Source organism: Corvus hawaiiensis, chromosome 23 (genome assembly GCF_020740725.1).
Source record: "Corvus hawaiiensis isolate bCorHaw1 chromosome 23, bCorHaw1.pri.cur, whole genome shotgun sequence".
Classification (NCBI taxonomy): Eukaryota; Metazoa; Chordata; class Aves; order Passeriformes; family Corvidae; genus Corvus; species Corvus hawaiiensis.
The window spans coordinates 3907763-3925418 of NC_063235.1; the positions used below are offsets into that span (position 1 = coordinate 3907763).

Genomic DNA, 17656 nt, shown 5'->3' on the forward strand with positions numbered 1-17656 from the left:
GCTCCGCCTCCTCCCGTGAGCTCCCGCGGCGGGCGCGGTGCTCCCGGCGGGCCGCGCGCGGCCGGAAGCGGAAGTGGGTCGCGGCGATCATGGTGCCGCTGGGGCGGGGAAGGAGCTGCCGCCGGCACCCGGTGAGCGGGGGGGGGGAGGGGGGGCGAGGGGGACAGGGGAAGGAGGAAGGACGGGCCGAGCCGAGCCGAGCCGAGCCGGACCAGGCCAGGCCAGGCCAGGCCAGGCCAGGCCAGGCCAGGCCATAGCAGACCAGTGAGGCTCGTGCAGCCACCAGTAGTGGCTCTCCGCGGGACCGGGCCGGGCGGGGGTAGTGCCGCGCTCGGGGCGGGACCACGGCGCTCGGCCCGGCCCGGCCCCGCCGCCACCGGCTACCCTGGGGCTGGGCCTGTGAGTGGAGCGGGGCCCGGGCCCGGCCGAGCCGCCTGACCCCCCCCGCCCGTCCTTGTGTTGCAGATGAGCCGTTCCGGCCGGAGCTCCCGGTAGCGCGGTGAGAGGCGCGGAGCCATGGGCGAGAACAGCCCCGAGGGCAACGTCATCTACTATGAAGTGGAGGAAGACGACTTAGCCCAAGATGACAATATGATGAGGTTTGCTGACAAAAACGGGCTGGTGTCCTCCTCGTCCGGGACGGTCTATGACAGGACAACTGTGCTCATAGAGCAGGACCACAGTGTGCTGGAAGATGAGGAGGATGAAGGACAGTGTGGTGATCACTTGCCTTTTTTACCAGAGGGTCATGAAGAAGGATTTCATTTAATAGCAGATCATGAAGGAATGTCACAGGGTTATGTGCAACATATTATTTCTCCAGATCAGATTCATCTAACAATAAATCCTGGTTCAACTCCCATGCCAAGAAACATCGAAGGAGCAACGCTCACTTTGCAGTCTGAGTGCCCAGAAACCAAGCGTAAGGAAGTGAGTAGCTAAACGTGATTGCGGGTTTTATGCACTCTTCTGACCTTAAAGGCATTGAAAATGTGCTTTGCCAAGGCTGTTTTTCAGGAGATGTGCAGTAGTTTTGCTTGTTTTCCAGGGGTTTTGTGTAACGTAGTGAATTGCCCTCCACTAAATCTGCTCTCCTCACCTCCAGCTTCGCTGTGTGCTGGGGAGAACCAAGTCCCAGCAGAGCTGCCAGGAGCATCCCTTTTCCCTCTGACACCACCTGCTGCCCTAGGAGCCTGCCAGAAGGCACTTTGTGGCACTGGATGGCAGGAGGGTGTGGCACTGTCACGTGTTTGTGCCAGTGACGTGTGTAATTTTAGCAATCTTCTGGTTTTCTTCTGGTTGGGTCATTATTCTGTGAGTTCAGAGGTAGCTGAAAACCTGAGCTGTTAACTCTGGGATTGGCCACATTCTCAAGAAAAGCACATTCAGGTCACAGTTAAGGTCCAGGCCACTGCTGGGAGCTGAAGATGCCAAACTTTAAATTACTTGTAGTTTTATTGTGTCACAGAGAAAATGTGAGAGAAGAGGGAAGCTTTAAGCTGCTATTTGATGTATTTTGAAAGCTCAGGTCAGCCTGCATGGTTAAAATTAAGGAGTTTACTCTTAATTCTGTTTCCCTGGTGAATTCTATCTGGACACACAGTGGAGAGGGCTTGTCCTGGGCCTCTTCTTCTTGGGTGCAAGAGCAAAGGGAAGTTGACTGTGACACCAGCTCAGGGACAGCTTAGTGCTCTTTTTTTGGCCCTCCTGAGTTATGTGAGGGGTGATGAGTCCAAGTGTCTGCACCAGTGTCAGCAGTAGCAGCATCAACTACTTGTGTAACTGAGAGGGAGAGCGCTGCAGCCCTGAGCCCTGGCTGTGACACTAAATCCTGTCCCTTGGCAGAGAACTGTCACCATCATGGCTGGGTGGGGGGAGCGGGGTGTCATCTCTGCAGCTGGGCAACTTCTGGACTAAAGTGTGTTCAGTGAGCCTGTTTGAGTCTCCTTTTGTCAGTTACTCATGTTAGCAGCTGCTGCAGCCTGTACCTGCTGAAGTAATTCACTTTTTCTGTCAGTCATGTATGTACTTTCTCTCTTCTTTGTGGGACCCTGAGCCGCTCCCAGAGCAGCGGGTGGGAGCTAAACAGGGTCAATGGCTGCACGTGCAATTAAACTGGAAAGGGCGCCTTTATTTTTCATCCTTGCTTTTTAGAGAAGGCTTGTGAGATGTGGAATTTCCTAATGAAATCCTTTATATGAATTTATTTTCCATTTCTGGAATTAATATCCCAGAGTAGAGGGCAATGATACCATAATGTGAAAGCAGCGGCGCTGAGACCTGAGCACGTGTGAAACTTCTATCTTGTGAAATGCCTTTTTGTCTGCTGTTTCAAAGGTCTGATAAGTTGTCTGGAGGTGGGGAAAGGAAAGTTCTAAAGCTCCCAAACATCTGGCTTATCTCTGAAAATCAGCAACTCCATTCTTTGGTACTTCCAAAATATCTGCAGCAGTTTTAACACTTGAGATAACGGTTTTAAAGTCTTAAATTTTCAAGTCAGTCTTAAGACATTTATGAAGCTAAAAAGGGGTTTTTGCACTTTAGTGACGTTTGGCTTTTTTTTGTTCTATTGTATGTCTCTCACTGTAATTGTGTTGGTAAGAACAAACATGATTACAGTATTTCAAATTCAGTTATTCTTTGTTCAGTGATGACACAGAAAAATTAGCCATTTAGGGGGAATATTGTAAGCTCAGGAGGAGTTAAAGGCAAATGGAGCAGTTACTTTAGACTTTGAACCAGGGTGTGAGGCTCCGCTTCCTCCAGCCCTGTTGGCTATTGCACAATGAGTTCCCGTTTCTGAGGTAAGTGCTGGATTACGGCTCTTCCAGCGTCCCCCTGGCAGAGGCAGCAGCTCACTGTCCCTGGCCAAAAGCCACAGTCTCGAAGCACCTGGGCCCTGTCCTGCCTGTCTGGGGCTTCGCCCCTGCTGCCTTGTTTGTTTTCTGTTGTGCTTGGGTGCTGTGGCAGCCTGGAGCTCTTGCTGCTGTACCTGTGAGGCTTTCAAATCAGTCTCTGATGGTTTTGTGTATATAAGCAGTGCTGTTTGTGTGTATAAGCAATGTGCAGTGTGTTGATGTGCTGATGTGAAAAGGGAATTAAATGCTGTGATGCTTCACAGAAAGATTTGTTTTGCTCAAAATGTGGTGGTGTTATTGCTGCTGTCTGTGGTGTGCTCAGAAGGATTTGTGAAATAAAGCTTTGACCTTTATTTGGCCTTTAGAGGGAACGGAGCACTGCAAGACGATTGTTAAGAGTTCAGGCCATTAAACTGATGTTGCTACTGCCACCCTCCCTTACACATAGGCAGTGACAGCTGGGAACCAAACAGCTTAATCTGTAATTAATAGTGTCCTTTTTCTTCTAGACCTACATGTAAACACCTAGAAAGCTTTACAGAACCCTCCCTTCATTTTCAGGTAGTTCCTGCCTGTGTCAGATCCCTTGTGTACCGTGGGAATTATTGGGGAGAATGTTCTGTAAAGTGTTAATTTCCAACTGCCTTAAAGCTGTAACAGGGAACATTTACTTCAGCACTGATACGCGAATTGTACTGGATCTGCTGACCCCAGGGGAGGATGAGGTACCCTCCTCATGTAATAAAATGTGCTTTCTGATGTTGGTGTGTTACTGGTCTGTGCTCCCACGTTGTGGCTGGCTCAGCACAACCAAACTTCCTAACTGCATTGTAACCATGCTGTAATTCTTGGGCATTTAGTGGTAACTTCTGCCTGATTTGAACTGTAAATTAAGGGCAAATTGCTTTAGAGTGAAATTACTGTTTCCTTCTCTGAGAATGCTGAGTGACTAGTTGAAAATGTGAAGGGATGAATTCCCTGCTTCCCCTGGCAGGCAGAAGCTCAGCCATGCCCAGGACAGCTGGGCTCCAGCAGGCCTAACAGAGACTGGGGAACACAAAATGTTTCCCCTTCCTCATCCTTCCCCAGCTCTCTATACTGAACATGACATCACATGGTCTGGGATATCCCTGGATCAGTCAGGGTCAGCTGTCCCAGCCGTGTCCCCTCCCCACTCCCTGTGTACCCTTAGCCCCTTACTGGTGGGGCAGAATGAGAAGCAGTAAAAAAATCCGTCTCTATATCATCAGCCCTGTGTTGAGCACAAATCCAGAACATGCCCCATATGTCTGAAGATGAACTCTACCACAGCCAAACCCAGCATATTATGGTATTTCTGTGCTCTGTGTAAAGGTTTCTTGTATATCTCACATGCTTTAATGTTCTCCAAATAGGAAGGTTTTATTGAGGCCAGGCGAAGGTGAATGCTAGCCTGTTGTGGGAGCAACAAGAGACCATGGATTGAGATACACAAAAGATCACTCAACTTTATAGAATTTTCTTAAAGAGGCCCTGCTGGCAGCTTTTTCCCCTGCAAAGCAGGTTGGAAGTAACCAAGAAACTATTTCTCTTTTGTTATGGAGAACTGTCTAGAACCTGATTTATAGCTGGTGTGACTTGCCAAGTCCTCTCTTGGGCTCTTCAATCATCTTTAGGTGTTGAGGTTTCTGAACTGTGACAGTCAAATGAAAGTCATCAGTTTGGTAGTTAATGGTAGAGGATAACTTTATTCAGGCAGATTAGGTGGTGTATTCCTTGTGCTTCACAAGAGAGGATGAGATTTCATTAGGTGTTACCACTTGCACACTGGAAGCTTCTAAACGATCCCTTGTGCCTGTTGCAGAAGTGGGGAAGGTACCAAATCTAATTCCATGTGAAATTGTCCTAGGGATCTCGATGGCTTACTGAGAAATCTGTGACACCTGTATTTGGATGTCCTTGTAACCTGATGTGATCCATTACACTTCAGGCACTGGCTGTTTCAGTAACCACAGAAGGAAAGAGCAAGGCTCAATGAAGGCTGCTTTGGGATAAAGTGAAGTAATGAATGGACTGGTGGTTAGACCATGGGAGATGGTAAAAACTATTTCGCTCAAGGTGTTGATGGGAATTCAGCACACAGGGCAGTGAATTTGAGCGTTGTGACTGCATTTTCCTTTGTCTCCCTGCTCCACAAGTAAGTAGCTCTGCTAGAAGCATTGGACTGAAGTGCAGGTGCTACACATGTGGGTAGTGGACAGGTTTTGATGCCTTAGGTTTTAACTTTTATATTTTTCAAATCCTGCACTGCCCAGTGTGTAACTCTGAAGTTTCTTGTAGCCTGTTAATTTCTGTTCTCTCGTGCTAGGTAGACATAACAAAGCCTCTCCGGGCCTGCTCTTCAAGGACACTCAGACCGTCCTAGACCCAAAAAGTATAAGCCAAAAGCCTCTAAAGGAGGGCAAGCTGAGGGGAATTACATCATTAAACTGAAGCTTTAATTGGAGAATTAACCCTGCTGTGCAAATGAACCAAACCTATAAAAGTGTGAAGAACTCGTGCCCTGCCGTCCACCTTGGGGTCCATCTTGGCAGTGGCCTCTGGCTCCCCAGGGGTACCTTTGAAGGCTTTTCAAATAAATACCTGCCTTTATTCCCTTACTCCTGTCTAGTCTCTGTTTCTAGGAGGCCTCTCAAAGCATCAGTTTGATGGCTCCTCAATGTTCTTTCCAACTGTTTTATCAGATTTTTAGCTAGAAAAATTTCGGATTATGTTTTTCCTTTTTCCCCTTCTGTTAGACTCCTGTTCTGCAAGGCCAACTGCTTTCTCATGTGCCACTCCTTCCTTGCAGAGTGCAGCAGAAATGTTGTCAGAGAATTAAGCGGCAGTAAATTTTTTTGGAGGCTTTGGGGTCAAAATCTGTTGCATTGTCTTTGATGTCTGACTGCAGTTCTACCCAGTCTGGATTCTAGAAATGATTAAAAGTTATTAAGCAGGCAGCATTTTGTCCCTTAGGTTAAGCGCTACCAGTGCACCTTCGAGGGCTGTCCCCGCACCTACAGCACCGCTGGCAACCTGCGCACGCACCAGAAAACCCACCGTGGGGAGTACACGTTCGTCTGCAACCAGGAGGGCTGTGGCAAGGCCTTCCTCACCTCCTACAGCCTCAAAATCCATGTGCGGGTGCATACCAAGGAGAAACCATTTGAGTGCGACGTGCAGGGCTGTGAGAAGGCGTTCAATACACTGTACAGGTGAGAAGGTGCTCACCACTGTATACGTGGGATGGCTCTGGCGAGTTTTCTTGTAGGTATGGCTGTTGCTGTTCTGCAAGTTGCATCTACTTTGTGTTTGTGTTTGAATACAATTGTTTTGCTTCTTCTGTGTACACCCCTCAAGTGTGGCAATGCTGTCCACAGGGTAGGATGACAGAACTGTGGTGACATGCTTAACTTCTTAATATTCCAATAGCATTGAAGGTGGTGAATAAGCACAAGCGTCTCTCGGACTTGTTGGAGGACTTTGGAACTGACAGCAGTTTCATGAGCTCATTACCTTCTGCTCAGGATATGTTAAGCCTTTGATCCTGTCCTGCACATTTGAAAGAATGGCTTGCTTGCCTCAGGCCAGGGCTTTCTTACCCTGCCAGTTCTAAGAGGGATTTTTTTGGCATGTTTTTTAGGTTGAAAGCACATCAAAGGCTTCACACAGGGAAAACATTTAACTGTGAATCAGAAGGCTGCAGCAAATACTTCACAACGCACAGTGACCTGAGGAAGCACATTCGAACACACACAGGAGAAAAGCCATTTCGGTGAGTTGCTGGGTGGCAGTTCTGGCTTCTGTGGCTCAGGTAATGAGGCACCTGTGCCAAAAAGCGGCTGTTATTGCTCTGAATGGAATGGTGTTCTCCTGAGAAATAAGTGAACGTGGCTGGCTGGCGTTGGAGCATGTTTGTTCTTGAGCTCCCACAGCAGCCTTTAACAGAGGGTGCAGTGATTGTCCTAAAAGACAAGAACAGTCAAGGTATTTTTTAAAACGTAAACCTGTGCCACGATGAGCATCTTTTAAAACACATTGCTGCTCTCTGCTGGGATGCAATGTGTATTCCATGAAGGAGGCTCCCCCAAATACTGCCTAATACTGCCTTCGTGCTTGGATTTTAAAGTCCTACTCAGAGCCCTGCTGCGATCTGTGTAGCATGCACAGCAGCTTCTGGGAGATATCTGGTTGCTAACAGAGCTTAGCTTTGGGCGTGCTTTTTAGAGTCCTGGGACTATTGCAAAGCATGATCTAAGGTTGTAGCTAATGCATCAAAGGGGGCTGATGCTGACTCTTCCTGTGATGCCTCATTCAGGTGTGAGCATGATGGCTGTGGGAAGGCTTTTGCTGCAAGCCACCACCTCAAAACACATGTTAGAACACATACTGGTAAGTTCTATGGGGTTTTTTCAAAATTTTCTTTAATTGAGCTTATGTAGTTTATACTAACTCTCAGAATCCTAGTGTGAACTTAGTTACATGTGATATGGGAGTGACACCAAGCTGAGTGGCTCAGGCAACACATGTGAGGGAGGGGATGGCATCCAGAGAGACCTTTGCAGGCTGGAGGAGTGTGCCCCTGTGAGCCTCATGAGTTTAAAAAGGCCAAGTGCAAACTCCTGCACCTACGTCAAGCCAGTCCACATTTTCCATTTACGCAGTTATATTTATGCTTGACCGGTCTTGAATTCAATGAATGTGTTTTCACAAATGTATCGGTAATGATGCATAACCATGAAATATTGTGTTGTGTGTCAGTTCCCATGGTGAAATGGAAGCATTCACCTGCGGGACTCCCAGGAATAGTGAATGCATGAAGGGGCATTAAACATCTTGTTTGTATGAAATACTGCTCTCCCATGTGCTTTAAAAGTGTGTGTCTGATAGTATGTTTTTAAGTCTGTTAAATGTGTTTTGTGCTGCCTCTAGGGGAGAAACCCTTCTTCTGTCCCAGCAATGGTTGTGAGAAGACTTTCAGTACCCAGTACAGTCTCAAGAGTCACATGAAAGGTCATGAGAAGGGACATACCTATAATGCACTTCCCAATAACAATGTGTCTGAGGTTAGTAGCGCTTCTGCCTAATGCTCCCCAACCATACCTTGGGGAAGAAATCATTTGGTTTGCAGCTTGTTCTTAAGGTGTAACATTTAAGACTGGGATTTTCAAAGGGAGTTGTAAGTGCTCACTTTGCCACGTGTGCATGTGGGCAGTTGTATCCATCAGGCTGCTTTCTTTGTGTGTGCTTCAGTCGGAATCACTACTGTGGGATAAACATGTGAAGTAAAATAGATACCAACTAAAAACACTAACTGTGAAGGTTTAATTTTTTAATTTTCTAAAAGTTGATTTGTTCCTATGCTAATTTAAAATTCTGGGTTTATATGACTTTGTGGAAGTACTTTGACAGAGATGTTAAGAATCCTTGATAGCTACTAAATATCCTTTGCTTAAAAATCTTGCTCCTTTGATTTTAGAACTGAGACCTGGGTCCCATATAAGCAGAGTGTGGACTCTAAAAGGTCATTTAAAACATTTATGACGTTATTCTTTTAATATATAATTCAAATTGTTTTTCTTTTTTACAGGATACAAGTCACTCACTTTGTCTTAGTGATTTAAGCCTCATATCAACAGATTCAGAATTGCGGGAGAGCTCTAATCCAGTGAGTTACTGTCCTGGAATTGCCTCATCCTCATTGGAGTTTTGATTTTGTCCTCCAAAATGTGTAGTGCTTAGTTCAACCTGCTGTTGAAGGCTCTGCATCTGATTTTACAATAACAATGTTGTTGCTTCTTGATAAGTGTTGACTGAGCTTAAATTTTACATAGAGGAAAATTAGATGCTGAGGAGACTGTGTTGTTCTTTGTGCTGTGGTGCCGGGAGCAGGGCGCAGCTTTTGTATATATTCTGCTCTTCGAGCAGTGTGGGTGACTAGAATTGCATAGTCCAGGATATAGTCTATATGGAGCTCCTTTTTTCTGCTCCAGAAAAGGTTCTGCAAGCATTAATGTCTGTTTCTGTTTCTGACTGAGTACTGCAAGAAATAAGGGTTAAACAAAGTATGGATGCAGAGGAATATATTTTACTTTTGAAGAAGTTACTTATTTTTGTAGGGATTTGCTCATTATGTTGGTAAATTTGATTACTGGTAATAAAACTAAGCATATAAGTAATATATGTTGCCATTCCTGAAGGTGGCTGGTTCATTGGAGGAGGTTTCTGACATGCACACGCTGCTTGACTGGGGTTTGTGCAGTTTGATACCTGAGAGCACTGTCTGATGTCTTCCTCTTTGTTTTCTGTTTGTCAGACTCATGGACAGGACCTCAGCACAATCTCACCAGCAAGCATCTTTGAGTCTATGTTTCAGAGCCCAGACCACACTGCAAATCAGGATGACTCTCAGCAGACAGGTACCAGTTGTATCTGCACTGCTATTAAAGACAACTTTGTGACAGCTCTGCATGCATGTACTGAGTTCAGCATTTCAGACTGAAGCTTAATGCCCAACGTAACTCCTAAGAAGCAAAAAGAACTTTACCTTCAGTGTTGAAATTCATTGATGTTGGGATGCATGGTGTGCACAGACCATGTGACACTCAGTGAGAGGGGAGGTGACCCAGCACACTGTCCTGCAGTACTGCCATTGGAGCTCTCAAGCAGTCCACATCATCCTGTTTTCAAGGTTCTCTCTTGAAGTTGCTGCACAACCTGGCTGATAAAAGGCTTATTAGAGAGAGCTGATGAGCCTGATCAGGCTCAGTGTAGAGCCCAGTGTTACCAACTTCCTGAATTTGCAGCTACTTTTAGATTTCACTGCCTAGGGTTGTTTTTGAGCACTAGTCTGAAGTTAGGAATGTGGTAATGCTTTACTTGGCAAAAATCCATCAGCTAGCTGGTAAGTTCATTGAAAAAGCAGTTTATTCAGACCTAATGAGAACTGATACATTTTTTCTGTTTCTTTTTCAGCAGCTGCCTTGATTGAAGGGTTTAATGGCGACACGGACTCGGTTGCTGCACTCCCGCCCCCAGCAGGAGACGCAACCTCATTGTCCCTCCCCCTGGTCCTGCAGCTTGGCCTCCCTGAGCCTGCGCAGGCAGCACTGCAAGCCTCAGCAGCACCTGCTGCTCCCTCTTCCATAGCACCCAGCTCACAGCCAGCTGCGTTTGGGAATCCTGCAACTGTTTTACAATCCCCAGAAGTGCCTGTTCCTCGCAGCACACCATTTGCAGCCAGTCACCAAGACTTCCTGCAGCACACCCAGCCTCCACCGCAGCCCATTGTACAGGGACTGTCAGTGGTTGCTGGGGCTCCTGCCCCGACAGCCCCGAGTGCCGCTGATCCCCTGCCAGCTGTAGTTCAGACTGTGCCTGTTGGTGCAAACCCTGTTTTGACCAGTAACCCCACTATAACCATTACTCCTTCTCCGAGCACCGCCATTCTGCAGTCCAGCATTGTCATGGGAGAGCAGAACTTACAATGGATCTTAAATGGTGCCACTGGTTCCCCACAAAGCCAAGAACAAATGGTCAGTACATCCAGTACAGGCTTTGGAACAGCTTGAACCATTCCTCCTAAAGCCCTTGCTTTTGAAAAGGGAGGGAGTTGAACCTGTAAGATAAACCCCAGGATGTAGTGTGGTATAATGCTTGTCATTTTAGTGTGTATACATGTCACCAGTGCAGCCCCTGGAATAGACAGGGAAGTAAATACAGCACAGAGAAATCCAGGGTGCAGAAAGATGTTGCTTTCTTCTTTCCACCAGTGGTGGACTTCTGCCAGCAGGTATCAGTGTGTTTATCCAGGATGGCACCACCAGGCCTGAGGATATACGTGGGCCTTAATCTATTACTTTTAATGCATAGAAGCACAAAAGACTTGTAAAGGCTGTGTTTAGGCATTTTGTAATCTTTGTCTCTGCCTAATTTAGACTGATAATGAAAAGAGTTTTTTTGAAAAGAGAATGTTTGTGGTTTTCCATTGAATCTGGATAGCTGAAGCTTCAAGAGTTTTCTCTTTGACAATATTGGTGCCACTTTAGGCTCTCAGCTGCAGGTGGACACGAGTGAGTGGCTGCAGGTACAGGCAGTGGGACCACACACAGCAGTGTTTAAGAATTCAGTCATTGAATTGTCAAAACCCACAAGCTGAGTTAGCCAACAAATAATGCAGGGGATATTATGCCCAATCTCTAGGACCACTGAAACAATACTTTGAGCCCAGTTTTCCTGTGTGTCTTTTTGGAATATGTGTATAGCTGTTTAGAATTTGAGCAATAGAAATTTGATTGGAGTCAATTCACACTTTTTTCTTGTTTGTTTGTTTTTTTCTTTAAAGCCACAAGTTCCAAAAGTAGTAGAAAAGGTGTTTTTTACCACTGCATTACCAGTAGCTGGTAGCACAGGTAAGCATGATGCTGAACTAATTTAACAAGGCTAATTTCTCTCTCCCTGCTGTGAAATTATGTAGCTCCATTGTGTTTTGTTTTTCTTTCACCTTCAGGAAACCCTGTTCAGCAGATTGGTCTCAGCGTTCCTGTTATTATTATAAAGCAGGAGGAGGCCTGCCAGTGCCAGTGTGCCTGCCGAGACTCTGCCAAGGACAAAGCCACCACCACCGTTAAGAAGGAATGTTCTTCACCTGATTCAAAAGCTTTGGAGCAGCCAGCTCCCCAGCTGCAGCCTCAGACCTTTCCTTCCTCCTCTGCTCCTCCTTCTTGTGGGCAGAGCAGTCAGATAGTTAACCCTTCAGACTCCCAGACTGAAACATTAAGTGCCATGGATGTATCGGACTTCCTGTCCCTCCAAAGTCCTGAAACCCCATCTAATATAATTCCAATCGAAGCACTACTGCAGGGTGAGGAAGAAATTGGTTTGAGTAGCAGCTTCTCTAAGTGAAGATGTTCCAGATTTTCCTTTGCACCTGGAGGGTATAAAACCTTCTCCTTAGAAGCAGAAACTGAAGGATCGATTCTTATTCCTTCCTCTTTGGAAATTTTGTGGCTTATTTCTGCTTCACAGATGTCATCTTAGTCACGTCCCAGGTACATCCACCTTTGATATTCTATCTAAAAAAGAAAAGGTAAAAAAAAAAAAGAAATAGCTAAGTTATATATGAACTGTTTTGGCTGCACTGTCTGTCACTTTTGCTTGTCATATGTGAACACAGAAATTAAGGTTACTTGTGTGCAAAAAGATTTTTAAAAGCAAAAGGGGGGTTACTTTGTCTCCAATTGCACATCACTTATGTTTGGGATTAAGGTACTGGCAGCAAGTGGGTCTTTGTTACAACTTCTTGGGTCTCTAATTTTCTCCTGTCTGTCATGTCTGTACTAACCATGCACTAAAGGGGAGCCCAGGAAAGGAGGCTGCGGGGGAAGGAAATGGCATAGCTGTAGGAGAGGATTTATCTGCAGTGTGATTTGGATGCGATTGTCACATACCTGATGAGGAGCATGTGGTGAGCACTGTGCCTGGTTTTGCTGTATACTAATGCTCTTAATAAAGCCTCCAGGAGCTTTGGGGGGGGTTTATTTCAGCAGGGCACAAGTACCTTGTGCCCCTGATAGATCTGTTCATTTAATTCCACTAGGACTCAAGTGTGTTGCAGACATTGTGTCACAACATGGAAGCACAGTCAGAGCCGCTGCTGGCTCTGGCTCCAGAATCTGTTTTCTTGGCCTCTCCGAAGGGTACAGTGAGTCCCAGGTGTGGTCAGGTTGGTGCCTGCTGCTCTTTCGATTTCTTAGGCTCTGTTCAGCAACAAGTCATCATCCTAACCCTGGGACTGTTGAATTGGGAGCATGGTGCCTTTGCTGGTTACTCTCATCTTTTGTGAAGAACAACTCTTACGAAAATTTTCAGAAAGATTCAACATAAATTCAGAATTTGAATTTGAATTCAGTGAGTCTGTCCTTCAGTTGTCCATACATGCTTCTTTTTTTTCCTGTGAGCTATATAATTTCTGCCTGACTCTGCCTCCAGCCTACTGCAATGCCAGCTTTTTGTGCACGGGGCTATTTCTTGACTAAAAGATGTTACGCAGCAGAGTAGTTTTTCATATCAAACTGAGAGTCTATATTCTAACCTACTCAGGGTAAATCAAATCCAAACCCCCCCCCTTCCACCAAAAAGCCTGTAATGTTGCAATAAATGCAGTCTCATTCTAAATGGTTTATTTATGCTGCATTATTTTGAAAGATGTAATTTTATAGTTTTTATCCATCTTTCTGGCTTTGGCTGTCAGTCTTCTTGTGTTAAAGGAAAGAATATTAAATAGTCTTTATTCAGTTTACAGTGTTGTCATTAGTGAGATACAAAGATATTGACTAAAGCCAATTAGTAGGGAGTGTCCCTGCACTCAGTTTAGAAATGCAAACTGTAGTGGATAGAGATCTTTTCACTTTTTATGTTTGATCAGAGCTGTTGTCTGTACCTCCAAGGAGGGGAGAACCCTGTGAGTGCTGCCTGGTGATCAGCAGGTGTTTAACCCTCCTGTGACATGCTCAGTGTAGCCTGACCAACACTGAGACTGGCTTCAGCGACCTCTCATGCTGTTCCCTTGAGAATGCGCTGCCCAGCCATGGATGGAAAGGGACTGAAGGGAACTGGTCTTCCCTTCTTGGACAGCTTGCTTTCAGTCAAGTGCAGAAGGGAAAAACAGTGTCCTGTGAGGGCAGATGGTTGTGCCAGGAATGCTCCGTGCCTGGGACACGCCATACGTCTGTGCCAGGGCAGAGAGCTCGGTGTTGACAGTTGCAGGGATGAACTTGAGGGCAGCACACATGCTGGTGTTGTTTCCTCTGGGTGTGTGGCAGGGCTGTGCAGGGCTGTTGTATAGCAGGGCTGCAAGTCCTGCAGCAACAGGGTTTGGAATCCACAAAACAGGTTAACAAAGCATTTCTTGTTTTGTTTTTGTAATGGCAATCCTTGGAGGGCAGCAAGGTGGTAGCCCCTTTGCTTTTCTCCTACAGCTTCATTTTGTGCTGCAGTTGGGTTGCATGGCAGCAAGAACTGCTTCAAACACAAACAAAATAGTCCCAAGCCTCCATGGCTAGGACTGTCCTCACAGAGGAGTCTCCTGCCAGCTATTCTGCATAGAGCTCTATTTGGGAGGGGATTGAGCACTGCCTGGAGCTGCTTGGAGGTCCCTCTGGTGCCTCTCACTGTGGCCTCGGGCATTTTCTTTGGCAAAGTGCAGCTGTGGTGTTTGAGTGTGAGTGGGTGTGGATGTGTGCCTGTGGGAGGCTGCTGATGCAGGAGTGTGAAGATTCCCCTGGAGTTGTGGAACCTCTTATGGGGACAAGGGTCCCAGATGTGGCCTGCACTGTGACAGCTGGGCAATTTAGCAACTGCTTTTGAGCCTTCACAGCCTTCAGGGAGGCTTTTTTACCTTTTGCTACTTATGACTCAGTCAACCTAAAACATGCTTCTGGTTGGACCAGAGAGCATCTTCAGAAATTTTTTTGTGACTGAAATGAGTAGAAGAAACTACCAAAGTCTCTGAACTGGGAGGCTCAATGTGGAGCCGTGGTGATGGGCAGCAGTGTCCAGGGTCGATCTGCTGTTTCTCTTCACAGCTACTGGGTTTGTTTAATGTGTTCCAGGAAAAACACTATGTCCTGTTGATTCTTTGGTGCACTGGGTTTGCCATTGCCCCCTTATATGTGCATCAGGCAGGCTGCAATTCAGGTGGGACTGGTAAGAGCTTGTACTGAGGCAGGAGTGTGTGATTCTGTGAGCACATGGGCTGTGCATCCACTGTGTTTTACAGGTGTGTGCTTTTGTTGTTTATCATTCATCTGCTTTCCCGAGTGTTTGTGTTGCGTGTGTCTGAGATGTTTTCACATTTGCGTCAACTCCAGTGCTGTGTGATCAGACTCTGCTCCAGGGCAGTCTGTGCCATGCTGGGATGGGAGGAGATCAAAGGGTAGCTGCAGCAAAGCTCTGAGATTCTGCAAGGCCAGGGATTTTCGTGTCCTTTCCTTGCTGCCCCAGCATTTAGCATATTCACTATTACATGGTTTATTAAAGGGAGAGTTTCTGCCCTTACAGATCTGGTGAGATGTTGGATTCCCAGAAAAGAGTTCATGTGCTGGAGCCTCTGGGAACAGCATGCCTGCCTCCACAAAGTCTGCATGAACCCTTTCAATTATCAGAGAGCAAAACTGCGCTGCTCTAGGTCACTTGTTTTGTGCTAGTGGGGGTTTACTTGTAGTTTCTAGATGAGTGTAGAAGCCTAAACATGTAGAGGGGGTCAAGTTACTGACTTTGGTAGCTCTGGTCACCAAGTAAAGGACCCAAACGAGCAGACCTGGCATGCAGCTGAAGGCTGGAGAAATTGCTTTTTGTGCTTGTAGGTTTGTAGGGGGGGTCAGGGGGAGAGAATCAGCACTGATTGAATGCTGGTACTGAAGTACATGGAACAAAGTACGAGTTGGACACTTGTGTAATGCTGAGTGTACCCAGGAAGACAAGTTTGCAGAACCTCATACTGGTATCTAAAATGCACTTTAGGTTATTTTATCTTTAACCCAATTGCTGCAATTTCTTTTGTATATACTTTCACAAAGTTTATTTTTGCTCTGAGTAAAAGTTAACAGGGGTGTGCAAAGATGAGCACTTAACTTGGTGCAATACCTGTAGCTAAAGATCCTTGTCCCGTGTGGTCCGTGTGTCTGTCTGACAGAACAGGTGTGGTGGGTGTTGTGCTGCCCTTCCCCCATGCCCCAGACAAATTATGCATTGTTAGCAAACGTCCAATCTATGCAAATAACCCTCTGAGAGCACTGTGCTTCAGCAGCCTTTTCTCTCACACTTTCTGGGGGCTGCTTGTCACCCTGTTGGACATGCTGTGTCTCTTGATGTGTGTCCTTCTTCCCCTGTCCTCGTTCTGTCACCCGCGTGGGAACACAAGTGACAAGCTGCTCTCAAACAGGCATGTTGCACCTTTGAAAATTGTCTTCAAGATGGTTTCTGATGTCCTGTTACTGCCTTATTTCTTGGGGGTGGCCGTAGCCATCCACAACATTGTCCTTGATCTGCATCAATGCTGTGAACTGTTTACAGCACTCCTACTCCAAGATAAACTGGGTTCAGAGCTGGAGCCAGCCAGGCCCTTGGTGTAGAGCTGCAGGGAGAGCTGAGCTGAGGGTAGCTGTCCTTGGAGATGATTGGAGATGAGCAGCTGTTCCTGGGTTGGTTCCTGAGCTGAGGCAGCCGAGTCAGTGGGGCAGAGGAGATGAGATCTGGTGTCACGTTCTCGCTTCCACCGCTGGCTGGGAGACACCGGGCAAGGCACAGAACCTCGCCGTGCCTCAGATCCTCCCCATGGAACAAGGACAGGGTGTTGTCTCTGTGAAATGATTTGAGATCTGTGGGTGAAAAGTTCTTGGCAGGAGTTATGTGAGCTAGCTGGGCAGAACTGTTGGAGTCAGTTTGGATTGTAAGGCAAAAAAGAAGAGCATGTCTTTAATAAACCCCTGAATTTCTGACTGCAGAGTTTTTAATTGTATACTATTTTTTCCGTAACATATTTTGGAAGCAATGTCAAATTTTTATAAATGTTATCTGTAGTCAATTCTCATGGACAGGGCTGAACTTTTAACTTTTTTGTGTCTTATCTTGATATCTATCACATGTTCTAGAAGGTGGATTCTGTGTCTGCACTGAGAAATGCAAATTAAACTGGATATTTATGTAGTAGTGTACATAGTCTGAGTGTGTGTGTTTTTGGAACTAGGTGAAACCCCACACCATGCTGCAGTGGTGTGCAAGCTGGCCAAAATTTGGTTCATTATGGAGTGTACACTTCCTCAAATAAATGCAGTTTCTACTTTTTCTTAAAGATTTTTTTCACATGACTTTTTCCAGCAGACTTGAGGGTGTGCTTGCAGTGCTGTAGTTGCAGTCGCTGGTGTTCCTGGTTTGTGACTCTGTTGTCCTCCTGCTGCTCGGGCTGACCCTGCTCTGTTCTGCCTCACCCAGCCGAGCGCTGGCAAACCCCAGCCTGGCTCCACACCGGGGGCAGCTCCAGCGGAGCTGTCGGGACTGGGGGGGCTGCACTGCCTGGGGCTTTGGAGACGGCTGAACTAAACCCCAGTTTCTCAAGAATGTGTGTATGGTAATAAAGGAATTTATTTAACTCTGAAACATGGGAACAAATGTGCTTACATTGAGCAATGTGAAGATGTTAGTTACAGGTACAGTACTTCCAAAGGAAGAGCATCTCCAAAACCCAAAAGAGTAAATATGCATTTGTATTTTTTGAAGAATGTGAAATAATGGTGTTTGCTTAATTGCTCATTTTGTATGAAGTTAATATTGTACTTTGAAATATCTGCAAAGAAGTGGAAATTAACCTTTTTGGAATTGAAAGCAATATTAATACTAATGGAATCCTAATTAAATGCTTATTTAAACATTGTGTTATAATAGTTTTTCCTGAGAGTATTCTGTGGCAGAGGAGTGTGAGCGTCCTGCCCTGTCCCCTTAGGAAGACGAATTCCAACCTTGAAAGGTGGCGTTCGCCTTTTCACCCTACTCCCTCTCCCATCACTGGCCCAATTTTGCCACTCTGGTGCCGTGGGGTGTAGGTGGGAGTTGAAACCCAGAACCGGGGCATCTCCCACCCCAGACCTCCAACCTCGTCCCGTAGCTGGTTCGTGCTCAGGTCATGCCTGACTCCAGGACTGGCTCTCGGCAGGAGTTGAGCAGGGGCCTTAGAACAACACAGGGTTTGTGCCTCTGCAGCCTCTCCAGCGTCGGCTCGGGTT

The 17656-nt window shown here is 46.3% G+C and overlaps 1 protein-coding gene across 2 annotated transcripts; it reads left to right on the top strand.

Annotated features, from left to right (window-relative positions):
• The first annotated feature begins 49 nt into the window (after nt 1–49).
• On the top strand, nt 50–17315 carry MTF1 (metal regulatory transcription factor 1). Of its 2 annotated transcripts, none has more exons than XM_048327096.1 (11): nt 50–131; nt 466–930; nt 5853–6091; nt 6520–6651; nt 7195–7268; nt 7809–7942; nt 8467–8544; nt 9193–9295; nt 9852–10411; nt 11221–11287; nt 11386–17315. In XM_048327096.1, exons 2-11 carry the CDS (start codon nt 517–519, stop codon nt 11778–11780), a joined length of 2196 nt encoding a protein of 731 aa, XP_048183053.1. In that variant the 5' UTR covers nt 50–131; nt 466–516; the 3' UTR covers nt 11781–17315. The 2 variants fall into 2 exon arrangements, with proteins under 2 accessions (XP_048183053.1, XP_048183054.1); XM_048327097.1 differs by having other exon boundaries at nt 9855–10411.
• The last annotated feature ends 341 nt before the right edge of the window (nt 17316–17656 follow it).